The 27,837-nt window shown below is 39.5% G+C and overlaps 2 protein-coding genes across 10 annotated transcripts in view; one reads left to right on the top strand and one right to left on the bottom strand.

The window, feature by feature from the left end:
- ranbp3a (RAN binding protein 3a) overlaps positions 1–27,837 on the bottom strand; it is a 386,526-nt gene that overhangs the window by 198,878 nt on the left and 159,811 nt on the right. The gene's annotated exons all lie outside the window — the stretch shown is intronic.
- LOC127522583 (histone-lysine N-methyltransferase 2D-like) lies at positions 32–27,731 on the top strand. 9 transcript variants are annotated; one of them, XR_007932631.1, is made up of 6 exons: positions 49–293; positions 4,398–4,526; positions 4,825–5,021; positions 21,862–22,327; positions 22,522–24,768; positions 24,852–27,731. XR_007932631.1 is itself a non-coding variant. In XM_051912711.1 (5 exons), exons 3-5 carry the CDS (start codon positions 4,896–4,898, stop codon positions 22,881–22,883), a joined length of 954 nt encoding a protein of 317 aa, XP_051768671.1. In that variant the 5' UTR covers positions 49–293; positions 4,398–4,526; positions 4,856–4,895; the 3' UTR covers positions 22,884–27,731. The 9 variants fall into 9 exon arrangements, 5 of the variants coding, with proteins under 5 accessions (XP_051768671.1, XP_051768668.1, XP_051768669.1 ...); XM_051912711.1 differs by having other exon boundaries at positions 4,856–5,021; positions 22,522–27,731; XM_051912708.1 differs by having other exon boundaries at positions 22,522–27,731.

Here is a 27,837-nt window from a genome sequence, read left to right as displayed (position 1 = left end):
TAAAGATTGAGGTGAGCAGTGTGTCTGAGTGTCAAGTTCACTGTTCAGCCCACTGTGTGCGTAGCGGAGAATCTCGCTGCGTCGAGTTGAAGTGTGGGCGTAGCTGTGACAGTGACGTTTGATCAATGCTGAGGGGGATTGCCTCGTGAGTGGGAGGGAAAGTGAGACCGCGAAAAGGCAAGTAGAGAGCGCGCTCTGTAGCGGAACATTCTCGTGTGGTTACCATGACGCTGAGAGTGGGTGAATCCCGCCCTGTCGCGCTGTTCTGACCTCTGGATTGGTATTTGTTTGAGGTAAACGGAGTGATTCCAGAGGTTTGTGTGTGTCTCTGTTGTGGGTGCGAGGGAGCTAGATGTGGTTTAAAAGATGATACGTAAATGATCTTTATGTTTACGGTTGTGCTGTTCTGACATAGCTAACAGACACTGGACATCACTTAAAAGTTAGTCATGATGGTCTGTGCCATTAAAACAGCATTCAGGTAGCTTGCTTTAAACATGTTGACTCTAACATGCTCAGCAAGATTCTGTTCAAACTTTATGCTATACTCTTACTACAACACCAAAATATAAAGTTGTGCACATTAAATGGCATTCCAAACAGAGGCATTTCTACCCTGTCATCAGTATTGAGAAACAGACCAACTTTAAGAAAAGTTTCACTACTGTTTTCTGATATATGGATGTCTTTAGTGTCAAGCTACAACCCATGTGACTGAAGTGCCAGAATAAATCAAATTGCAAACAATTTAAGACCTTTCTACAAACCCGATTAGATAAAAAGAGTGATTCATTCGCAGTCTGGCATCGCTAGTTATTATTTTAAACAGCTAATAGAAAACAAACTGATTAAGTATTATCAGGGAAAATGATTCAGAGTAGGCTATATGATAGTCTCAACTGACAGAAAAGGATTTATCAGTAATATTTTACTGGTGCACAGCAGTATTTCAACTGGGGTTCCTTCCCTGGTTAAAACATTTCATAATGAAACAATGAAAATAATTTCATAATGAAACGGAATTGAGCTTGCATGATGGTTTGGGTCTAATCATTACAGGCCAGTTTACCCAAATTCATAGTGTGTGTTTAATTTTGTGCCAGAACTATTCTGAATATGTATGTTTTTATGCATTCAGTTAAAAATGTGCAACTCACTTTCAATATTGTAATGTAAGCTCTCTGTAGTGTCTGGATCTGGCACTAAATTACAATTTTAAAGTGATTCCTCTACTTAATTATAGTATTTGATGACAGACTGCATACATGCAACCTTTTAAAGACAAAATTTCACATACTCTATATTAGCACAATATTGCACCATATCTAGTGAACTTGGCAAGCTGTGTTTGACCCTTCCTTAATGTTGTCAAATAACCACAGTGATCTTCAAACAGAACTGTTTAAGAAAATATTAACAGCTTTACACTATAAGTTTAACCTCAGGAGCAGCTGTCTTTTCTGTTTTTTTCTGCACCAGTCTCATTTACCAGAAAGTGTATTATGAACCTGCTTGGGATTGCACTTGCTTGCACAATGTTTTTGCTGTAAATGCCAGTAATCGGATTACAGCATTTGTTAGCATAGAGATTGGAAGAGGACCTCATGTTACTCTTGCTTGCTTCACATTTGAACTGATCAATAAGTGTTCTTATGACACAGAAGAGAGTGCATTTTGTCAGAGAGAGTAAAACAGCAGAAGGGAGGGGGGAGTAGAAGAGAGATATTTCGAGATTCTACTGGAAGTCATGTGGTATTTCCACTAGAGGACCCCCTACTTCCTGGTTTCTGCTGAAGCCCCACCCATGCCCTAATATGGTCACTGTTTGAGAGTAGCATGAATGCTGCGTCACTGCTGAAATTATGCAGCTCTTTCTTTCTCGCCCCCGCCCCATCTCCTATCTGCACTGTTTTGTTCTCTGAGAGTTCGGCTGTCCTTTTTATGTACTGCCTTTACAAGCAACTGCTTGTTCTTTTGTACAGGCCGTCCTGCTCTTGCATATTACTTAACATTTTGAAAAGTGCCATTGTTATGAGAATACAAGTATTGAACTTGTATGTGCTGTAATAGAAAACAAAGCAAAAAAAATGTCTTGCATATTGAATAATATACTGCAGTATGAAGGAGAAGTTTTCTTTCTCACCAGAAGTCACTTTAGTTCATCCCAAAGGACTGGTATTTGTATTTGCATAAAAATGTGAGATCTTTATTTGCATGTAGAATCTTGTTGCACATGGGGAAACTTTATTCTCTGAGTAATGCAAATAAAGTAAAGGGGTGTTAAAATGAATTGATGCTTTGCATGCATCGATCTGACAGTGAAAAATTCAGTGTATCATTTATGGAAATATATAATATTGATTATAATAACTGTACTAATGCATAATATTGACCTTTTTCAGTTGTAATAATTCACCATATGATTTTATTTTTTCCTCCAGTTCCATTTGTTTCTCTAGAATATTTTTAAGAGTTGAACATAATTATCAGTATCAATCTATGATAATAAGAGCAGATATTTACTTCATAAATATTATTTATATTTATAGATTTCATTAATATTGTAAAATAATATTTAGATTTCAGAGTCGCATATGGATGGATATGGTCCCACTTTATATTAGGTGTCTTTGCACTAATATTTAAATTAATCATTTGATACAATGCACTTACTGTGTACATATGTTTTACATTTAACATTTTAAGTATAAAAAATACATGCATGTAATTACAACTGTAATTAATTTCTGTATTACATCAACAATTACACTATTGTCCCTTCCCTTACACTTTATCCCACTCTTTTAACCCACAATTGCATCCCACCTCAATAGAAGCATCAAAAGAAGTGTTTTGCAGTACAATATGAACACAATAAGTACTTATTTTTTGATGTGAGTACATATAGTTAAGGACTGAGTTGTGAGAAATTAATAATAAAAAGTGTCTAGGGGTCTAAAAATGCATAGAAATGAAAATTCAATGCATTGATTACAGATATGCCTGTTGAGTAATATCTTTTTACATTTTCAGTAGTGTTACAGTAGTCACGCATGTAATTACCTTCAGCAGAACAGAAATGAGCAAATAAGAGAAAATGAAGTAATTAATATAATAAAGATTTGTAATCTGTAATCTCTCTGGTGTTTTCCACCAGCAGCTTTCTCCTTGGGGTGAGAGTTATTCTAGAAAACCACAAATGTACATTTATGTTTGTCACTGTCAGAGGGACTCTGGACTGCCACGTCATAGTTGTCTTACAGAGCTCCATATCTGTTTTTGTGTGTAACCTGCTTGTAAACACTCTTCACCTACACTGCCCATCAGCATCGCCCACTTACTGAGTGGGCCTAGGATGGCTCTCGCGGTTCCCGTATGAGAGACCTTTGAAAACCCACATGCATGCAAACACGCATGGACAAATTTCAGACATCTTATTTGCACAGCTAATGTTTGCTTTCTTATTCAAATGAGATACAAGGGATTGCCTGGACGAATATGAAAATGAGATACAAGAGGAAGAGGCATTAATGCTGAATGAGGTTGTTTTGGTCTGTGGATTTCCCGCTGACTTACAGTTGCAGCCTGCAACCTCAGAGATAAGAGCATGCGCATAGATTAAGGCCCTTTACCGTAACTTTAACATCAACATTGAACTCTAGTGTGAAGCTACTGTGTTAGCCCTGGTGCTGCAGTTCACAGGTCAAGCAGTCTAACACAATATTCAAAGTTCAATCAGTGTCTTCTACCCCATTTACTGACCAAAATCAAAATGCAACCAGCGATTACCCAACAGCTCTTATGTTATATCATCCATGCCTTCATGAAAATCAAAACAAGAGAGACTGATCCCATGCAGATAAACTGAGTACCCTGAGTACAACATCATCAAAGGTATATCATTGAATCAAATTGTAGATGCAAATAGTAAAATGCTATGACGATCAGCAAGGTTTTTCATGTGGTGGTCGAAGCACTGTGATGCTTGTGCTTAGAGGTACGAAAGTCTTTGGAAGTTGAAGTTCAACCTTTTAAAATTATTATTTTGCATTATATATATATATGTAGTTATATATATATATATATATATATGTATATAAGTATGCCTTGTTGACCTCTCACCTCCTCCCATTCCACCTGTGCTGAGAATCTGGAGTCTGCCAGGAACCCTGGGCACTTTGCCCGGGTCAACACTTTCCAATATTACAGACTCAGTGTGTTCCCAGAGTGCAGCTCAGATAACTGCTGTACGGTAGATCTGTCTGCATGAGCCTGTTTAAAGGATTAGATGTCCTCATGCACCAGAACTGAGGTCAGTTTTGATGCTTTGCCTAGAACAGTCATAATGTGATTTACCTAAAAACACTAACACTGAACCTGTTTGCTTTCCTTTTCAGAGCATTTTTCAAAGGAGAGAGAGAGAGCGTTTGGTCGTCTTTGTAGTGCTGCACGTGAAGCGTATATGCAAATTCCCTGCTCAAGGGAAAAATTTCTTCCTCAAGAAGTCACCAAAGTGTATTCCAAAGGTTAAGTATTTGCATACAAATGTAGGTTCGGGATTTGCATATAAAATCTTTTGGAATTTAGAAGTGCACATAGGGGAATTTTGTTGTCTTAGTATTGCAAATTAATGTAGGTCAGTTTTTAAAACGCTACAGTGTATGTTTTACTACAGTGTGTGTTTGCTCTGACATTGTTGGCAGAGTAAAAATCAGGCTGGGAATTGCATGTACCAGCATGTTCTTCCAGCCTCTGTTCTCACACTTTTGTGGAAGTACATTTTCACACAGTAAGTTTTTTCTTTTTTCTCCATTGGGAACAAAGCTTTCCATGAATCCCAGCATTCTCTTTATAGGCGGGGACATGTAGTTTCTGCCTGCAGGCAACAGTTCTTCATGAACCTGAGCTGTTTTCTTTCTCTGCCCGGCCTGCTTGACCCGTTTCTCCTGCTGCAGTCCCTGAGGAACTGGTTCCTGTTCCTGAACACCAGTCTTACAGTGAAGAGCTGGGGACTTGTGCGTGTGAGTGAGAGAGATAAAAAAAAAAAGAATGAATCTCATTCCTTTTGTAACAGACAGAAAGTGCCATGTCTGTTTAACTGAGCAGGCCTGTTCTGTGACCTTATACTTTAAACAAAACTATTGACATTAGTTATAATGAGTAATAATGCTCAGATATGCTTGGAATTTGGATCTCTTCCCAGCACACAATGCCACAATCTACAATTCAGGTGGAGAGTTTCTGGAAATGTCCCAGTCTTGTTGATTAAGTCTTTTATGGAATGTTGTTTATGGAAAACGTGAGTGGTGCTTACCAGTGCAAAAGTTGCAACCACAATGCTAGGGTGTTGTGGTTGTTAAACTACTGATCTAAGTAAAAAAAAAAAAAAGCCCCTAAAATATTCTGATCCCTTTATATGGCTTCAATGTCAAGTGTATGGGGGTTTTATAGTCAGATAGGTGGTAAAAGCGTGGTCAACATGAGCAAAGTCAATAATGATGCACAAAGCACTGCTAAGATAGAGGACACTTTCAAGCCAAACAGCTTTTTGTTGGTCATTGCGGCAAATTCGTGTGACCATCTTAAACCCAATGACATTTTTCACCCTCAATCAAAATGTCTGGTTGCACAAATTCCTATTGAAATTTTGCAGAGCAATGGTAATTGTGAATACACCTTACAAAAATAATAAATCTTTCCTCAACAGCTCAAGCATAAACAAAGAAGTTGAATAATTAGTCATAGAAGCTTGTTCAAATAGTAATAGTGATGTTTGTCTTAGCAAGAAAAACTATGTATAAAAGCTTTGAGATTTTTTAGCCTGATATTTTATTCATCAAAGATATTTCAAACTTGCTGATTTGAACACATTGGTTCAGGGTAAGTATCACTTATAAAATGGATGAAGCCCTATCAGTGACCCTATCAGTGGAATAGAGAAAAGGCATATTATTGCTCTTTTACAATTTTGGGACGTTTTTTTTTTTAAAATTTGAATAAAATGAAAACTAAAAGACTTTCAAATCACATGTGCCAATATTTTATTCACAATAGAACATAGATAACATAACAAATGTTTAAACTGAGAAATTTTACAGTTTTATCCACTAAATGAGCTCATTTCAAATTTAATGCCTGCTACAGGTCTCAAAAAAGTTGGCACGGGGGCAACAATTGGCTGAAAAAGCAAGAAATTTTGAAAAGATTCAGCTGGGAGAACATCTAGCAACTAATTAAGTTAACTGATATCAGGTCTGTAACATGATTAGCTATAAAAGGGATGTCTTAGAGAGGCAGAGTCTCTCAGAAGTAAAGATGGGCAGAGCTGTGAAAGAGTGTGTAAAAAGATTGTGGAGTACAAAACACAATCCTCAACATCAACGTAAAAACAATGTTCCTCAACGTCAATTTGCAAAGGCTTTGCAAATCTCATCATCTACAGTGCATAACATCATCAAAAGATTCAGAGAAACTGGAGAAATCTCTGTGCGTAAGGGACAAGGCCGAAGACTTTTATTGATGCCCTTCGGGTCCTCAGACGACACTCATCGGCATGATTGTGTTGATGACATTACTAAATGGGCCCAGGAATACTTCCAGAAACCACTGTCGGTAAACACAATCCGCTGTGCCATCTGCAGATGCCAACTAAAGCTCTATCATGCAAAAAGGAAGCCATATGTGAACATGGTCCAGAAGTGCTGTCGTGACCTGTGGGCCCATTTAAAATGGACTGTTTCAAAGTGGAAAAGTGTTCTATGGTCAGACGAGTCCAAATTTGACATTCTTGTTGGAAATCACGGACGCCGTGTCCTCCGGGCTAAAGAGGAGGGAGACCTTCCAGCGTGTTATCAGCGTTCAGTTCAAAAGCCAGCATCTCTGATGGTATGGGGGTGCATAAGTGCATACGGTATGGGCAGCTTGCATGTTTTGGAAGGCACTATGAATGCTGAAAGGTATATAAAGGTTTTAGAGCAACATGCTCTCCTCCAGACAATGTCTAAGGCCTTGTGTATTTGAGCAGGACAATGCAAAACCACATACTGCAGCTATTATAACAGCATGGCTTCGTCGTAGAAGAGTCCGGGTGCTGAATTGGCCTGCCTGCAGTCCAGATCTTTCACCTATAGAGAAAAATACGTCAAAGACGACCACAAACTCTTTAGCAGCTGGAAACAAACCTATATCAGGCAAGAATTGGACCAAATTTCAACACTAAAACTCCAGAAGTTCATAACTTCGATGCCCAGACGTCTTCACACTGTTTTAAAAAGAAGAGGAGATGCTACACCATGGTAAACATGCCCCCATCCCAACTATTTTGAGACCTGTAGCAGGCATCAAATTTGAAATGAGCTCATTTTGTGCAAAAAATTGTAAAATTTCTCAGTTTAAACGCTTATGTTATCTATGTTCTATTGTGAATAAAATATTGGCTCGTGTGATTTGAAAGTCTTTTAGTTTTCATTTTATTCAAATTTAAAAAAACGTCCCAACATTTCCGGAATTCAGGTTGTAATATTAACAGCAAATTTACTTCTTTATGGAAGTTTCCCTTTGAGGAATCAAAGCTGTACGCTCAGTCCAAAATAGCGCATTTCTGGTTTAAGGTCGGTGCTGTCCAAGCTGTTTTTTTTCTGAATCATTCTCTTTCATCTGTTTCCTGTTTTGAGTAAGGCTACATTGCATTTGCAGGTGGTGGGAAATCTCACACTCACACTCCTCACCCACTTTATGCCCCACAGAAAACACTGCAGAAGCAAAAACATCTGCCGTAGTCTGTGGGAGAACACTGAATTAAATCTAAAGCCCAGAGCCAAACACAAATATACATGCTCAGGGTTTTTTTAGGGTCTTTCCTGGGTCTGTTGGTGCATGTGGCTGCTGTCAGCCACTCTGTGTGTGAAGCCCGTGAGAGCTGGAATTATACAAGAGGTCACACGACTCAAGCTGTGAGAGAGTGCTGTAGGGAAACAAGCACAGGCCTGATATGACTGTCCTTAAATAAGATCTGTGCACCACCTTTTGGACTTTAGCTGGGCCAAGCAAATTAAAAACACCTCAATAACAGTAAACCGGGGTAGCCAACTCTGCTCCTGGAGGGCTACCTTGATGCAGAGTTCATTTCTAAGCCTTTTCTTCAACATACCTGCCTGTAATTTTCAAGTAATCCTGAACAGCTTGATTAGCTAGTGTGTTTGATTAGCTAAACTCTGCAGGATGGTACAGTAGTAGGGTTGGATACTTCAGCAGTAGAAGGTGTCAGATCTATCAACTAGTTTCTGAAATCTTGTCACTTCCTGTAGATTTCGCAAAATGTGGCTTGGAGTTTACTGAGGAAAAGAAAAAGATTAAGAGGCATCAAAAACATTGGGCCAGAACATATTTGTTGGGATGTGGATTCTCTGCTAAACTTCCACCTTACTGCTAAGGCCATGAGAGCCTGCCCACTAAGAGTCAACAAGAAAATTCCAAATTATTCATTGTTCCCTGAGGCTGTGAAGACTCGGTAGGGCCGTTAACTCAGCAGGGAGTTGATATATTGGGCAGTTAACTTCCCCCTGCTGACAAACACATTTGTGTGCACCCACTCCCTTCATTTTCAAATCCTTATGTAAATTAGGCTAATGGCAAAGGGAAAATGGTTAGTAAACTGTTAGCTTTTAAGGATCTTCAGCAGAAGTGTTTATGCGATTTGAAAGGCTTTATGTGATAAACCCATCCTGAATGAGTAACCTACTGCTCTTATTTGAAAGCTTGGACTAGCTTCATTGTCACCTAAGCCTGATTCCTGCTCTTCAGCCTATGTTTCGTCCACAGAAAGATGCTCAGGGTTGTTTTAGGATGCAGATGAACCTACCTTGGGTCATAGTGTGACCCAAAAACGGCTCCAGAGGTTTGAGTGTAAGTCAGAAGTGCATTTTATTTCAGCCCCTCTGCTAACACTTTGAGTTAGCCTGACGAGAACTGGCATTCTTTTAACTGTAACCTAGTTTGCCCTGAGAGTTTATGTAGTGGCTCTTTCCACCTGAATGTGTGTGTCCTAGCTTAACCCACCCTTTCTAGAAATGTAGCTAAATCTCCTCAACACATTCAATGCTGCTTTCCAGTTACTAATAATCTACACAGGAGCCTTGCTGCACAACACAGTTTGATTTCAGGCAGAAATATCTGCTTTCATTTCTTGGACAGCTTTGATGTGGCAGCAATGTCCTTAGTTGACTCTTAAGGTGAAGATACACGGGGCAACTTTTTGGGCAATGTTGCTGCCTACGGGCAACCTGGTGAGACACATGGCAACTAATTAGGGCAACGGACAGTTGGCAGCAACCAATCAGAGAGGAGCAAATCTATTGCCAACCCAATAAATACTTTATTATAAACACTTGTTAGGCAGACGAGTAAGTTTGGCAAAAGGCGGATTCGAATCCACATCAAAAGATACCTTCCTGTGCCATACACCCTACAGCCTACACCACTACAGATGTTAAAAGACAGCATCTTTTTAGTATTTAACTGAAAACATTCGATGGCTAAATTACAGCCTACGCACATTCAATTTTACACCTGTTGGTATTTTAAGCATTAAATGAGGTAAATTCCCTGTTTTGGGTTGACAACCAGCGTTAAATGAAGTTTATCCTTATCCTTATCCGTTAAAAGATATAAGTTCACGCTCCTTTTCTTCGCTCCACTGCCACTGAGAGGCCGCCATTTTGTTTGAATTTTTTCTGAAATCTCCAAGCCGGTCACGTAATCGGCTGCTAGCATTCTGATTGGAGGATCTCAAAAAATTGCCAACAACCGATCTGAAGTATCCAGATAGAAATTTGTTGCTCATTCTCAATGGGAAAGTGCCCAAGCAACATTGCTCAAAAAGTTGCCCTTTAAAGTCTTGAGAAAAACAGAATGCTTATTTACTTAAAATGGGAATGGGAATCTGTTTTATTTCATCAAATGATGCATCTGTTTCAGGACATAGATGTTCCCTCAAGTCTGACCTTCAGCCCCCATCACCATGATGACTTAATTTCCAATGACTGCAATGTCTAATGCACTCTCACGGGCATCACACCTTCAAATAAAGGTGCCAAACCCTTTTTGGTATTTCCTTTGGCTGGAACTTCACAAACTGAGAGTTTGCCTTGTGCATCCAGCTGAATCCCTATTGTTTATTTTGAAGGAGAGTTGCTGTAGTTGTACACAGATGAAATATCATCCAGGCTGTGCCTCTAATGACACAGCACTTCAGAGAGCTGTTATACAGTGACCTCACTATCACTGTGTAAGTGAGATGGAATATTAATGATGGTGCTGTACCACCTTTGTTTTCAACTCTTCTCCCACTGTAGAGTGCTTGCGCAGGCCGCTGGCTATGTTTGCGTTTTATTTGTGACGTCTGTTGAAGAGGTAACGTGCAGAGGGTCTGTTGTGTAAACATTGCATTGAACATGACGTGCACAGAGCCCAGCATTGATGTCAAGAAGAAACTGGGAATCAAATTCCTGTCTCAAAATGCCAACGCTGATCGTAAACATGCAAAAACGCAAGCAAAACACATGCAACTATTAGCATTTTTAAGTACAAACTTTTAAGTTCGATACAAAGAATGAATTCTCCTACTCTTTATGTAAAACCCACGATTTGCACATTGTTATTACTACCATGTCCAAAAATGTGGTGGTAATGACATTTTCAAACTGGTCCAGCTTATTGTAATCGCTGAGGAATAGCTACAGCTGTACCTTTTTGTCCCAAAGTCCCTTGTACACGATTTTGTGCAAAATAATTGTGTTGTGGTGGTAGGGAATACGTATTCTGAAAAATTTTGAAGCAAAAGTTATAAATTTGCCATGCATTCCTTTTATTCTGCCAACTTTCTCAGTATTTTTCAAGGCATTTCATGGTGACCAGGGGCATCATTTATAAAATGTTGCATAGAAACCATCCTACATTTGATTTTTCATTAACATATAAAATAGCATCAGTCAACGTCCAAATCCTTAACTTGAGAATGGCGAGTGGCAAGAATTGCTAAGATTTCCAAACACCTGCAGTACTCCGACTCTCTGCCATAAGGAAAAGTGCGTATGTCTGCTCAGACCCTGACGTGGCGGCGCTGTCAAAGACTGTTTTTATAAATATGAATGTGTCCACCTAGAAATACCCTAAAAACCACCCAGAAACCCCTAGTAACCATATAGAAACATCTTGTTAATCACCACGCTTGTGAATTTTTCACAGAGAAACACCAGAAAATATAAAAATCTTTTTAAAAAAATCACTCCATCACTCATTGCCCATTTTAGCCTGTACATTTGTGCAGATATTTACTATTATAAAAGATGCACTCATATTTTCTTCCCATAAAATGGCATAAAAATCTTAAGAAATCCTGCACTTTTTCCCAGTGCACTTATGCAGTTATTTATAATTCCTATAGGCTCACTCCATCCCTGTCCTCCCTTATGCAGATCGGATCAGCACATCACTGTCCACCAATCACAGGAGATCTTGTGTTGCACTGAGCTCATGCACTGACTCACCAATCACATGATTTAAAAGGAACTCCTGATCTGTTTTTACCCCTCCCTTTCCTGCTTTTCCTTTGCTCTTTCCATTTCCAATAACACGGAGCCTGTTCTTCCGGGAAAGAGAGAGGGAGCAGAGATCTGAGGTCTGAGTGTGTGTGTGTGTGTACGTGCTCGCAAGAACATCAATTCCCTCTTTTTCCTCCATGAGGTCAGACTACATTTTGTGTTGCTGATCTCAACGCTGGAAAAGTTGGTGGCATGCGCCAAAGAGTGAGGGTGTGCATGTGTGTATAGACCACTGAAGTGACTTCATTGTCTGCTTCATTGGACTGCTGCTATTACACGTCATTATTGTTTTCCATGTATGGTCATTTGTTGTGCAGATCTTTGTGAAAAGATTACAAATCAGCCCAAATGGAGGGGCTTTCCAGCACTAAACAGAAAGGCGCTTGAGACAAAGCAAAAACAGTGTGACATCAGAGTTCTGAGGAGCTGGTAGAAGCTGCTGTCATGTGATGCTGAGTCAAGATGAGCTCATGAAAACAAAGCACCTGACATGCATGTTTCTCTCCAGATGTTTGAACTTTATAACCACATGGTGGACTTGCTGATCTGTTCATTACATTTATGCTGATGTAATTTACAGGAAAGGACTCTTAAATGCAAATACTAAGGGTTCGTAGTGTTTGCTAAAGCCCTGTTCACAATGACTGTAATTAAATAATTTGATGTTGCTCTGTGCTGATAGTGCTAGTAGTCTTTCCTACTGAAGACTGTGCTGTATCTGCATTTCTTTTGTTAATTGATGCATCACATCATTGTTAATTTGCATAAATATTGTAAATATTTGTTCTCGATTGTTTTGATTTATGATCTTTATGATTATGATTTAATTAAAGCTGCAGTCTGTAAGTTTTGCCTCTTTGTCGCCATCTCTGTTCGAAACCTGCAATTGCAGTTATTTCTGGAATTATCATCTTTACGTGGGTTGTGCCTCGGCACGACTCCTCAGCGCGGATGAATCTCACATTTTGTTGAATGTGTGGCTGTCAGTAACCGCACCGGTGGATACTGTACATCTACTTCGGAATCACAGATTGTAGTCTTGAAGTATGACCAAAATAAGATTTTTCACTGGAAAATGTCATCTGAACCTGCCACATTTGTTCTTACCAACTGAAAAAAAAAGCATCGCGTCATACCATACCATACAATCCGCCATCTAAATGATAAGTTTAATTATTCCAGCTGCTGTGAGAAAAGGCTATAAATGATCCACCTCACATGTGATATAGCCTATTAGCTGGGACTCATTCTTCATGTAAACAGACGTGACGTAATGACGCAAAGATGAACAGCGGCATGCTCGAATTTCCCGTGGAAACCCACCAGTACTGATTTTATTATAAAACAAGCTTACCGTTGTGAATCGGGCTAAGGTAAGGATAGTTAGTAAGGTAATGATAGTTTTGAATACTGGCTGGTTATGTACTTGCTCAAAAATTGATTTTGGATAATTTTTAACCAAAAAAAGTTACGGACTGCAGCTTTAAGGTAGTAAATAAAATAAAATAAACAGACAAAGAGACTACATAATAAAGAATGTGCAAAAATATGCTGAACCAACAATGAATTGCCATCTTAAATCAAGCAGGGTCACAGAATTAAATTATTAAATATATTAATTGCATATAACACTTAATGGACAAATAATCATTGCAAGTCAAGGCGCATTAAAGCACATTATATATGTAACGGAGGCCAGCTAGTAGTCGCTGTGTGAGTAAACCTCACTTCTCTGATCTCAAAAGATGCTCTAGCGAATGACGCTCTCTAAAGGTTGCAGCCTTTAGCTCCTTGTTAGAGCATCAGACTCCCACGCCGGAGACCCAGGTTTGAGGCCTGCGCAGGGGTGCGTTTCCCGAACAACGATGTAACTCGCTGCTTCACTACCATAGTACGATGCATCGTTGAACAAATCAACTAGCTAGTCACGACTGTTTCCCGAAACCGTATTGTCGCAAATCTGTCGTTCAACCATGTTGGTGAATGACGTCACGCAGGTGGTGAGAAATATCTTTTTTAAATGAATCCATATGAGATCGAATTAATGCTAGATTTTTTGCTATAAATTACGGACATGGCATTAGAGGACTAATTCTCATTTTCCTCAGTTATTTTGCTTTATTTCCAGATTAAATAAAATGCTTGTTCTTACGTAATAGAGCACGTACGCACATGCGCACTCTTCAAAAACGGTGCTTTAAATCTCTTGACAAACTTCAATTTGTATATATTCGAAATAAAGGATATACATTGTACTTAATGTCAGCTTGCTTATTATGCTCAAGATAAGAATTTATTAAGTCCACATGTCATAAAAACAAGAAACTATGCTTCTAACCACAGCTCGAGAGCTGTCGTTCCAACCACACAAGTTTGCGATGCAGTTTGCGAATGTTCGGTTGAACGATGGTTTCGGGAAACACCAAATCGTTGAACTATGTAAGTAACGATGGAACTTGCGATGTTAGTTGGCTGACGATGCTTTTGGGAAACGCACCCCAGAGCGGGGCGAGTAGGACCTGGGTGAGGGGTTACATATAATCCAACCTGATATTGCGAGAAAAGGTAGCTATTAAACATAACCGCCACTGGGGTGTTAGCAGATTGTACAAAAATGTATGAATGAGATTGGTCAAAGTCACATTAAGGCCCGTTCACACCGAGAACAATAACTATAAAGATAACCATAACGATAACTCTATTAGCTTCCACACCAGCGGACGATATCGTTCTGTTTATTATTCTAAGCTCGCGCTGCAGTTTTGTCGTCTGCCACTTTAAATGCTCAAGCTTGAAAAATATCATTCAGAAAGTGATTCCAACGATACATTTTCTCTGTGCCATTATCGCTATAGTTGTGGTGTGGACTCTGCTAATCTTTTATATTTAGAATATATTTATTGTTATAGTTATCGTCCTTGGTGTGAACGGGTCTTTAGCCACCAATTTGCCCAAACGTAAAATAGTCACAAACTGCAGTGAGATTGTGTTGGTATAATCTCCAGAATATGCATTGCATTTGGGGAAGACATATTGGGTATTATTATAGTCATTATAATAGGTTATTAAAATATGTACATGTTTTATTATTGGGTTGATGCATCACAATGCACAATGCGTTTTTAAATCTTTTATCCATACCATACACCCTGGTGACCACCTACAACTTTGGCATTGTAGCAGAGGTTTTGCATGGGCTGATTATTTTTTGCAGTTCCATTTGGTGCCACTAGTGGTGTACAAATCACACACTGCACCTTTAAGCACTCATGCTTTAGTTTTATTATGTTGCAGAAATTAAAGAAGAACTACTGCAAGCTGGTGATGAAATATCCTCTTTCTTTGAAACATGCTACTGCTAGAGGAGAGTGTGATTTCCTTTCCCATGATGGACACGTGGAACCATAGACACACACACACTCACTGCTTCCTGTATTGGAAAGTTAGCCGGTGTCACAAGAGAGATGGTTCTGGTCACGGTGACATTGCAAATCAAAGTCACAGTGAACACCATGTGTGCAGTGTCACTCTGCCCAGAGCGTCTGTGTGTGTGTGACAGTCACAAATCACATGCTCATGCTGCAGTCCTGCGCCTGAATAATTTACTTTGTAGGGTCGAACTGAGCACCTGTTGCTTAAAAACATTTGAATACGTCCAGCCTCAGGAACACCCTTTCCTGTATGTACTTACAGATCCTAGTGTGATGTACAAAACACATCAAGCAGAACCAGCGCCTGCAATGTTCTGCACACCAGGACTGACTGTAAATCACCTGCTTTTGTGATTCATTTTTAAAGACAGGTTTAAATCTGAAAGTCACACATTACAGCAGCACATTCAAATCAGTGATCCCATATAGTCAGAATGATTTATGCACATTTTGATTCAGACTTTCGCTTAAGATTTAGAAGAACGAGATTTGTAATTAATTGTATTCTTATCGTAATTTCGGTCATACCGAGCAACCATAGATCACAGGCTGATTCAAAAAGGTATTCACAAAAATCTTCTGGAAAAAATATCATTATCACCTGGCCATTTTTGGCATACTACATGACCAGACAAAATTTTAGATAATGAAATTAACCTTATGATCTATAAAGGCTTCTGACTGAATGCTTGAAATTAATTTTGTAGAATAATATTAATTGCACTTATGTATGAAAATTGCTTGACAAAACTTGAATTTATTTATTTATTTATTTTCCAAGCATTTATTTATATATATGGGTCATTGACGAATAAGGTTTTTAAAAATGTTTAAAAAAAAACCTAATGGGGATGTAATTAATTTTGAAGTTTTATTAAGTGTTAACAATGAGATTATGTGGTTTTTATAATCAATTAACACTGCTTTTATCATTTTTTACAAGATGAACAAAATTTGTCACCAAAAAGTCATTCAGTTTTACCAAAATTTCGATTTTACCAAATGACACTTTTGGTTATACCGAATGACAGTATTTTCAAACAATGCTTACAGGCTGATATCTAGCTAGCTAGCAATCAAACATTTTATATTTAGTACAAGTTTTTAAAATATTACAACATTTTCCCTGTTTTATAGCGGTTGTACCGAATGACCTGATGTTTCGAGACATGCGTATGATCAAGTGAAAACATTAATTTTTCAAATAGTTAAAAGAGAGTTAGTTACTTTGCTTCATGACCATGTGGTCCTTTGCAGGTGTCTGAATGATGTCACATCCTGTCACATGATATTGACCGCATGACTTGATCCAAAATGGTCCCTTTATATTGGTTACTCCGAATGACATCAATAAAATAAATTTTTCCAGACATTCTTTCTCATAACAAAGCAATGACTTCTACACATAATTTTAATTCCATTTTGCACTATGTTGATATATGATGTTATAAAATCATGCCCGAATTAAAAATATATACATTTATTGCATTTTAAGATATTTTAATCACAAATGAAATGGCTGTATTGGACTTTGGACGGTTAAACCGAATGACCTTTTGACACTTCAGAATCTTTAAAATACTTTATGTGTAGCAAAATATAATTAAAATCTTTTTGATTCAATAAAAGAGATCTAGCTGTACTACCTACATACTTTGGATGTCATATCTTTGTTTTTTATTATTATTAAGGCCTTTGGACAGAAAAATGACCCATCACGTCATTGACCCATATAATTATTTAGAAGAAGTAGAGTAAATATTAAAGGAAAATAAGCCTATATAAACGTTCAGCATATGGGAACTCTTTCAATAATTTAATAATTCAGTAAGTTAGTGTGTCTACATGTTTGACTGGTAGTTTATTTTCAACAAATTGTGGTTTGGAATGCAGTAATTCTAATCTTGCATACTATGTATAGTATGCAAATTGTAACACATAAACTCTGTTCATATTTTTAATCTTAAATGTGCTGTCCATTAATTAAAAAAGCAAATTCCTTGAAAAATTATATTCATCAACTGGAACAATTGTTTAATTTAAAGTAATATTAGGTCATATTTTCTTGTCCTATTTTTGAAAAGGACTTCCCAGAACAATTATTGTGTTATTCTTCCACAACATCAGCCTTTTTTCATATGTGCCAACTTTTGGTAACACTTTATTTTAGGGTCTTTAACTAGTTGCTTATTAGCATTGGCTATTTATTAGTACTTATTAAGGACATATTAATGCCTTATTCTGCATGACCTTATTCTACATTCTTAATTGTACCCAATACCTAAACTTACCAACTACCTTATTAACTATTAATAAGCAGTAAATTAGGAGTTTATTGAGGAAAAAGTGTTACCCAACTTTTTCCAGTGGGTGTTTTTTGTTTTTTACTACCCATTTTAGCACAAAGTCCACATCAGGATTATGGGATAAGATTCTAAATAATGGAAAAATAAGCATTTCATTACAAAGACACTCCTTTGCCACCTTAAAAACACACTCACACACACATATCCACACCTATGATATCTATTCTGTAGCTTTACACCTGTGTACAGGTTTACTCGGAAAAGGAGTCTTATCTAATCTGTGGTTCTTGCCATAAAGATTTCCACCTTTTTCCATTTCCCAAGTGCTGGTTTTCTCTGTTTCTGGGTACAGAGACTCACTGGAAACAAGGGTTTAATGGTGCAAGCAGTTAAACCCCATAGACAAACAGGTGTGGCTGCAACTGCACTGAGAATTGGGCCTCAGAAATTCATCCTGAGGTTTTTCTCACCTCCCTCCGCCCTCTTTATACATACTCGTTGACCATTTGCATATAGTGCAGAGTGTGCAAAAAATTAAGCTTGATTGTGTACGTGGCCTCAGTGACCTTTGACCTTTTAGAACCCAGATTGCATGCGTGTCATCCTGTCCCGCCTGGCCACTCCTTGCATGCCGGTCTTTTCAGTAATGGAGCTGTTATGAGGTGATATCCAGTCCTTAGATCTGATTATTGAAATAAATGTGGGAGGGCATGTTTAATCAAAGATCAAGCAGTTTATTTAAGGACAACAATGACAGCAGTACAACATAATCTGTACAGTTTGCACAACATGTACAGTTTTGATGCCAGTCCTTTTCAAGTATGAACATTTCCTTTAATCCGACACGGGTGAGCGCAGTGCTTGGAGAGTGCTCCAGGCCAATGGAAGCATGTGCTTCCTTACGCAATGCTGGCTTGTTTACAAACGTCCATGTGCTGGAGTTCGTTAGGGCATCGATCAAGTTTAGATATACACTTGTCCTGCAGTGTATACATCTGTGTGAGAGAGTGCTTTATGGATGCATGTGTGTTTATCTGTGTGAATGAACGCGGTCTCCTGATAGGGACAATTTCTAGGAATCAGTCTAGGAATACTGTGAACCTTTTCACAGTGCACAGTCTTTTACCTGGAAAAGGTTTCTGTGGGAAAGGCATGTCCAAACATGAAACTCTATTCGCAGGCACTCTGTACTTGAGGCCAGGCAATTAATCAGGAATTGTTATATGCAGATCTGAGACCAGTTTTGGCACATTGCTCATACAAATTTATATAAAAGTAAAGTTTGTTTGAGGAGACAAACATTGTTTCTGCAAAAACTGTTTCTGCAGCTGTCTGGCTGGTTATCTAGTCCAGGAGAATTAATCTCTCCTGCAGGTTACTCTAATAATAGTCCCTGCTGTAAAAACTCCCAAAAAGAAAGGTCACCAACTGGCTGCACTATTCACTTTTAGCTGCAATGTTTACATTGTCATGACTATTGTTTTATAATGAAACAGTGTTCCTAGTTCAGGTGGCAGAATATGGTGTTAACAACATCAGGGCCATGAGTATTTTATTCCTTGCTTGTGTTTTATATCGCTTTGTATAAAAGAGGGAATACATGATATCACTTCTACCTACCAAGCAACACTACTGCTTATCTTTTAGGTTAATTCTCCATTCTAGATCTTGCATTGCAGGCACTTCCATCCAGAGCAACTTGCAGTGCATTCAAGATACACTTTTATACATTCCCAGGGATTTGTACCCATAACCTTGGTGTTGCTATTATTGCTAGCACCATGCTCTAATGTTTGAGCTACAAAAATGCTAAGTGTGAAACGTCAACATGTGACTCAACCTCAAATTGTGCCAGTTATTGAGGAGGAACTTAAGCCATTTCGAGGGAACAGAATGTCATGAAGACTTGATAGTGACCTCTTTGGACTTGGAGCAATAAGCAATGAGCAACACATTAAACACCAACCGGATAGCAATGTCCCAATAACATTCTACCACAGGCCCTGTTTACAACTGGTAATAAGATGTGTTTTGGTCGATTGGATCACATGTAGACGAGGGAGACACATACCTGTTTACACCTGGTGCTTTAATCCATCTCTTTTGTCCACTTTCAACCACTTCTGTCCTGATTTCTTCAAGGGGAACCCTATGGGCTTGTAAATGTATGTTTTTTTTTTCAGATCTTTCAATCTAATGGAAAAAAAAGCTCACGCAATTTACATACGAACACGCTCGGAGACAATGGAAAAACACACGGAGAGCAGCAGCACTGTTTCTGATCTGACAGCCGCAAGACCATGCCGAACGCAGTGAGTGTGTGTTAGAAATCAGGAATAGTGAGAGAACATTGTGCTTGGTACATTTTTCGTCTTCAAACCAAACTTGGGTCTCCAGCCAACGAAGTTTAAATCCCCTCTGGCTAGAGCACTTCTCATAATGTTTACACATTAGGTCAATAGGCGGAGTGTAAGTGGTCTTTTGTGGCTTTTCGAACACGAGCGTCTACACTACGAAAGCAATCCGTTCAAATGCGTTTTCGATGACCTGTGGAAGTGGTCGGAAATTGGTTTAAAGTGGACAAGCTCAAAATGTTTAAATCCAGTTTACACCTGTATTTAGCCTTGTCCAGTTGTGATCCAATTGACCAAAAACGCATCTTAAAGGGGTGGTATAAAGCCATTTTTACAAGATGTAAAATAAGTCTCTGATGTCCCCAGAGTGTGTATGTGAAGTTTTAGCTCAAAATACCCTACAGATCATTTTTTATAGCATGTTAAATGTTTTGAGGGTGAGCAAAAACGCTCAGTTTTTGTGTGTGTCCCTTTAAATGCAAATGAGCTGCTGCTCCTAAGAAGAGGACGGAGTTTCAAGAGCTTGTGTTAACACATAGTGTTAGCAGCTCCGATTACCTCACGCAGACTCACTGAAAATGTCAGAAACTGTTCAGCCTTTTATGTTCAAACCGAAGTCGGACAATGATGGAGAGACTCAAGAAGAAGTGACAACATGTAGAAAGAAACAGGACGTTTCTGAATGGTTAGTGGATAAATTTATGTAGCTGATGTGGGATATCTTTTTAAAGAAGAAATACACAAACTGGCTAACTTTTATTTTATTTTATAGTGTGGCTAATTGAGGGCTAGTGATCAGTTTACTTTAATGGTTCATTTAGGTCCATAACATTGTGTTTAATACAGAGGTCTGGCTGCAGTCTGATTGCTTTTGTCTAGTACCTGTAAATGAAGCCAGTCAAGCATTGGCCCAATTACATGCATTTAGCATAGACACACACACACACAACCTCACCTTCATTATCTTGCACTCAAACTGCATCTGCTTTGGCCAGTTTCAGACATGCCTTGCAGTCCTGGGCTTTTTGAGATAAGATGAAGGCCTCAGATGCTCTTTTTTTCCCCCTTGAAAATCTACTCTCTCCATTCATTCAACACTCGACCGGAAATAACCCGAAACTCAGACGTAACCCTGCAAGATATATGACCATGCATGCGCTTCAGTTTTGCACTCATCTCAGAGGGGATTTCAGGATTTTTATCCCTGCAGGAAGCACGCTGTCCTTTCTTCAGATGTCCTCTTCTGCTCTCCTTACACACTTGGGAAGAATATGAGAGGGTTCTTCACAGTGTGTGCTACTAATTGGTAGGTACACCCAGTACAGACGGAGCAGGATGGGAGAAACTGTTTTCCAGGTACAGTATGTCAAAATGAGGACACACAATACCATCATAACATGGAAGATAAAACAGAAATATGCCTATTATTTAAATATACATAATGATCTAATAAGATTTGGGTGTATGTATGTGTGCATATCTCACACACACACATACAATTGAGGGTATAATTGTAATAGGGATATATTAAAATAGTTTTGTACAGTCAGATCTTGGGAAATTAACTTTCACACCCATAATCAAATTCCCGTAACGCCCATCTGCAGGTCCCATCTGTTCATCATGACTTGTTAAGTGCCCTCTGCCCTAACATATCTGCTGTATACAAACCTCATTAAATGCAATATTTTATCAGTGTCTGGAGTTACTCTGCTCATTTGATTTAGTTTTGTAAATGTTCTGAAGTGTATCTGAGGGGACAGTTTCCACGCTACCTTTATTTGTTGTTGTTTGTGGGTCACTCTGGGTTACGGGGTTATGGTAATACAGGTGAGAGGTTTCACCTGCCTCGTGGCCTCTGGCATTAGGTGACAGTGTACTGCTGTGTCAGTTGTCTGGTGCGTCATTTTACAGAGCACTGTGGACGGGCAGCTTACTGTTTAGGCCACAGTGGTTCCTATGGGATCAGTTTACTAAACACTTAAACTTTTTTTATTATGTATCAGTGAAGGAAGACTGTAGGCCAAATTAAGCCTAAAATATAAAAAAGAGCACACACACACATATATATATATATATATATATACATAAGTTTTGCATTTGCACCATTTCCCTGCCTGTGATTGTTGTCATTGACAGTCCATCTTTTCTCCTCTTGTGCCTTGAACAGGGAGATCGCTCCCTTGAGGAACATTTGAAGGAATTCCTCATCCTTGCGTATCTGTCACACTTCCCAGATGACTACCTTTGCTCATTCCTCCTCGCAGGAATCAACACCTCTACAAAGGCCCAGTTGTCCGGGCAGGGACCTCGAGGGAGCTTCAAAGCATTTCTGGAGTGGTTGCTGATATCATGTGGATTGCCGTTCACCGTCAGACCCGTTGCACCAGCCCCACTTCCAACCCGGTGCCCAGCCAGAAACCGGAGAGCAGCAGCATGTGCCCTCCGCAGAGAGCCCGCCTCTACCACAATGCATGAGCCAGAGCTGTTAGGAACGACTGAGCAAGACATCGCCCCAGAGCATGAGCCTCGTGTGTCTGACAAGATGTGTGAGCCGGCTGCATCACAACCCATGGGATTCCGTGAAGAGTCTGAGGGTGCAGAATGGAGATCCGCCCACACTCCCGCCACTGAGAGTGAGTTTCTGGCCACCAACATAAACAATTATTTTGTTTTTGGAGAGGAAGATCCCCTACCCACTTTAATCCCACCAGATCCTGTCTGCTCTATTTTGAACTGACTGGTCCCGCCCAGCATCCCTCTCCCACCTCCTCTCCATATGTCTGCCCAGGATTTGGTGTGTTCTGTCATTCCCTCTTTTTCTCCTCAGCCTCCACTCCAGTCCTCAGCCACTCCTGCCACCCTGTTTTCACTGTCTCCCATCCGCCTCCAGAGGCAACACCTTGTGTGTGCTGTGAGCCAGTTTCTCCTGGGCCTGGGGATCCCTTGGCTCCACCTCTGGCCTCAGATCCCGTTGTTCCACCTCGGCCCTTCACCCTGACTCCTCCGCCTTCGCTCCTTCCCCTCTCGACTCCAGCAGTGACCTCCATCGGTGCCACCTGGGTCGAGCATTACCTCAACAATGCCTTGCGGGCTGTCAACTGCTCTCCAGCCCTCCACCCCATGGCTCTGTTTGGCTCCGCCCTCCTGCAGGATCCGCCTCAGCCCTCGGTCGCACCAGCTCCACCTTAGACTTCCGGTGCCCTGATTCCATTTCGGGGGGTCATCGCTGAGGCTCTATCGCAGTGTCACTCCGCTCTTCGGCTATGCTACCATGGCCTCTCTCTCCAGCAACCCCATCATTAGACATCATCCTGGCTGTGTCCAGGATCAACATCTGGCCGTTCCGGCTGAGTGTGTTGAATTAAAGACTTTTGGAACCTTCATCCTCATCTTTGTGCATTTGTATACAGCTAATGTGACAAATACTTTAAAAAAAAAAATTTTTCTTAAAGAGAAAAAAAAAATATGTTGAGTAAGGCCAGAATCTGACTCAGGACTCAGGATTCAGAATTCAACATAATTTGCTGTGCCTTCAGAAGACTGTAGTTATTGAATTAGATCTAAGCGATCAACCAAGAGTTCATTTTTAGAGTTGATTAGATTGTGAAGAACACAAAATTGTGTTGTGTAACATCAATGCAGTCTCACTGGAGGAGTCCCACAGTACTCTCTGTGTGTGGTTCAAGTATACCCTACGTTATGGGGACAAAATGTCCCCACAAAGATGGCAATATCCGAAATCCTTGTCCTCGTGGGGACATTTTTTTGGTCCCCATGCTTAAAAATCATACTAAATCATGTTTTTAAAAAATAAAAAAAAAATCTACATTTTTAAGTAGAAAAAGACAGTCAAAACTTGCCTTTGAAGTAAAGAGTGGGCTAAGGACCCTTGTGACACAACTGTTACTCACCCTCAAACAAACACAATGTGAGCTGCGTGTATAGTTCTGTTGAATTAAGTCTCATTGAGGGATAAAGTGACCCTGTCTCATGCTCTCATGATAATGCTCTCATTCGTTTGTACATAAATGTCACATTGAGTGTCACACTGGAGCTTTGTGACCTCTTGAGATAAACACGCACACTAGAGAGACAGTGCATTCTTCATCTGAAGAGCTGCTTCAGGATGATCTGTGAGAGAGAGATCTCACAGTCCAGTTGGACTTTTTACAAACAGTAGATGAGATCTTGTGGGGAACTAAAACAGTGTACAGTACAGTACAGTACAATGTTCGTTAAAATAAATCTCTTATCATCTCTTTCATGTTGTTTTCAGTCCATTTTTATCATTGAAAAATGTTAGATAGATGATAGACCCAGGCAACAACTAAAAAGCAATGTTTTAGCAATCAGCTTAAGCATCCTAGTAACCACATGCTAAAAAAACCACAAAAAAAACAGAACATCTTAGATGTGTAACAATGCCCAATGCCAACTGGAACACCCTTGAGCACACATAAATGCTCTGGCAAAGAATCAAAACACCATAGCAACTTTTAAATGGACAAACATAGTTGTTTCTAATTTTTTTAAACTTTTTTTAGCCATAACCTAAATTATTTACTTTATTTGGTAAATCAAAGTTCATTCAATACATAATTTCTATCAAAATAATTGTTCCATCACAAGACACTGGATTAAAATAAAAGGTTTAAAAAAAGCTCTATAATTATGACTGTTTCCTTGGAAACCGTGGGTGTTAATCTTGGTTGTCATGTGACTTTCTGTTGTATGTGTGGTTTCTGTGGTTACTGGTGGTCAGACTGCAATGGTCCGTCCAGGGGAAAGTGCTGACTCAGAGTTCCCAGAGACCCACAGTTTACAGTCCCGCTCACCCCAGAGTAAACGTGAATCCACTGGTGAAACCATGACCCAACCCTGCAGTCTGTGCCAAGAGGGAACCCCAGAGCAGTAAAACAAACCCAGTCAGGCTGAGCCAACCGCCCCCTCCTTCAGTCAACCATTCCCAAACAATACAGTTGCCAGGGCCCTCTCCCATAGCAACCAGCAAACCGTTGTGTCTGGCTATCTGATAACAAACAGGGCTTGACGTAGAAGTATAAGATTACATAAAGTGAGTAACGACTTCCAAAATCCAATTTATGAAGTAAAAACAGGATTTTTGTTTTCCTTCTTTCATTTCACTCTGTTTCTCAGGAGTATTTTCCATGGAGAAAGACACAGCTGGAGTCCTGCCCCGCTGACCTACGGGCCACTGCACTAATTCCTTGGAATGAATTTATCACATGAACTTCCTTCAACACAAGAATGTTCCAGTGAAGTTTGGTGTGGTTGAAATGTTTGAGAAAGATTACATAAATAAGTGTGTAAGGAATAATTCACCCTTTGCTGGTAGTTTGATTAACAGGCGATCTGACCAATAATGGCGCTAAATCCGCCAATTTGTCTGACAAACAAACCAGATAGGAGAGTTGGTAAATTAACGCTGATGGACTTAAAAACTCTCCCAGTCACACCGTGTTGCATGCTGGGGCAGCGCCGCCATCTTAGGAGGATCGCCCTCTACTACTGATACTGAAATTAATACCAATACCTGCACCTTTTGTTTTGTTTTTGCCTTTAAATGAATTATTCACATTCTCCATGGCATCGTTTGCAGGGAAGAGAAGCTATTTTATTGCACTGCATGATAATTTTATGTTTATATCAATATATCTGGTTACCATGAAAACAGTGTCACTCGTTGGGTGCTCGCTGCTGCTTCTTCAGCCGTCACATGCTAGAAATGTCCAAATAAAAATATGTGTTCGACAAGCTGAAAGAATTCGAATTCCAATTCTTTGTTTGAAATGTTTAAATGCAACTTAAGTTTGATTGTAATCATTATAAATACTCACTTTCCCATGGCCACAGATGGGAATCAGAGATTGTTGGTCACATTCAGCAGACAAACATCGACACACTGGTTTTTATATATTTATTTCAACTCAAGACAACCAAAATCAAATCCCTAGAAGCTTGTGAACAGTTTTGCAGTGACTGTGTGCAAGTTCTGCTAATTTGCAAGCCGACAAACTGTAACAGTCATGTTCGCAAAGGTAATTTTAAACAACATACCTTCTAATGTTAATTCACGTTTATTACTAGTAGGAAGAGATGATCGGTTCATGTGCTGCTTGAACTGAGGTGCTACAGTGATCTGTCATAGCACATTAAAGAGCCACAATTTCTTAAAAAAACATGACAACATTTGAAAGCTGAGACTGCTCTGTCTTGTCTGTCGGCGCGTTGTCAGTGTCTTCTTTGCTTTGCGATGTATTTTTCACTCTGTGAGAGCACTATGCACTCTGCAGTGTCTTTTTTATAAACATGAATTCAACATACAACAAATAATAATACATACAAAATGTAAAAATATACAATCTCCCTGACTTTACTGCGTTCTTTTAATTAAGCCAAGAGGTTGTGCCATGAAATATCGATCATCTACTGGTCACATGTCTTTACGTGATGCGAATTTGCTGCTCAGAGTTCACCAAACCTGAACTTTGGAACGCAGTGAAATGTGAAACTTTTCTCATGAGCTTGCGTTTACGGTGTGACGTATTCGCATGTGTATGAATGGAAGTCAATGGAATTGCGTGTGTGAATTTCCTAAGCCTGTGTGTCTCTCAACAGCGTTTCTACTAATAACGAAACTGTAAGTTTGTCTGCTTCAAGAACAGCGCTGTTATTGCCTCGCTAGTAAGAAATGTCATGTAGCTTTTAAGTTGCTAAACTATTTTAACTGATAAAATCGTCCGAGCAGTGCTGACAACAGGTTTCTGTGCGAGTGTGAGTCCGTACTGTATGACCCTGTCCCACATGGCACACTTCATGTACACTTTCGTTTTTGTGGACTTACAACGTTAAGTCCATGAGACCGTAGGAGGTCCCATTTGTCATTTTAGGTTGCAGAAGTGTGCTCGCGAGTACCCCCTTTGTGGTCAATATGCTCCCTCGATGTGCACTTTTGTCGAGCATGCACTGAAGCGAGCTCCGCAGCAGACTTCTTCCCGACAACCAAAGTGGCGTTACGTCACAAAAGTGCGGACTCGTAGGAAGACCACTTTGGGACAGGGCCTATGTGTGTGCGTTTAGAGGGAGAGGGAAAAAGCTTTCGTACATAATAAAATGTAATTTTATGGCCAAAACACACACACACACACACAAACACAAAAGGAAATAATTTGTCGTTTTTATCCTGTTGCTTACTATATTTATTTGCTTGGTCAGTGTAGTGTTGGGTTTTGGTTCTTTTGCTGTTGTAGGCTGTAAGGACCTTTTGAAATGACTGACATCATTTGGCGAAGTGATGTGGACATGTAATGCGATCAAGACCATTATTTCTGTGATTGCAAACCAGAATTTTCAGCAGCCATTACTTCAGTCTTCAGTGTCACATGATCAATTTAACGAATGTCTGCTTTTTTTTTAAATAATAATAATAAAGTATTAATAAAATCTTACTGATCTTACCCATACAGAAGATTCAAAGATTAGTAAGAATGGCAAGAATTAGCGACATCAAGTTGCAAATCTTGGAATTGATATAGCAGAGTTGGGAATGGCATTAACTTTGAACAGCTGAGTTATTCACAAGCTTACGCAACTTCCCCTGCTAAAACAGTTCCATAGATTAGATTACGCCAGAAAACAAACATCACTCTCGAAAAATATCCAGCTGCATTCAGATATATTTAGTATACTGTGTGTGAGAGTGAGTGTATGTGCATATGAGAGAAGAAGGGGACAAGTTCCATCTACAGCAGGCTGTTTGGGCGGCAGCCAGTAGCCTGTGTAGTACAGTACAGTACGTCTTGCCATTAGGAAGTGGCTATAAATATCAAGTAGAATAGAAGAGCTGCGGGCTATTCTAGAAAAGGGTGTGTTTGTTTTGATGTTGCTAGATGCGTCTGTTCTCTCTGGGTGTCCCTTGATGATTGTAATTGGTTTCATGATGCATGACTTTGCATTTCCTCCAATAAAGAATTCATCTAAAATATTAATTTATTGCATCCATTTCTGTTGCTTTAATTTTCCTATTCCCACTTTTCAGGCCTAATGCCACTTGCATGTAGATACCTCTTGGCTAAATTTGAATGCAACACTTTTAATGCACACTTTTCTTCATGGAGAAGAC

This window comes from Ctenopharyngodon idella, chromosome 11, assembly GCF_019924925.1.
Source record: "Ctenopharyngodon idella isolate HZGC_01 chromosome 11, HZGC01, whole genome shotgun sequence".
Classification (NCBI taxonomy): Eukaryota; Metazoa; Chordata; class Actinopteri; order Cypriniformes; family Xenocyprididae; genus Ctenopharyngodon; species Ctenopharyngodon idella.
Note: the sequence above shows the minus strand (reverse complement) of the source record. Positions and strands in the feature narration are given on the sequence as shown.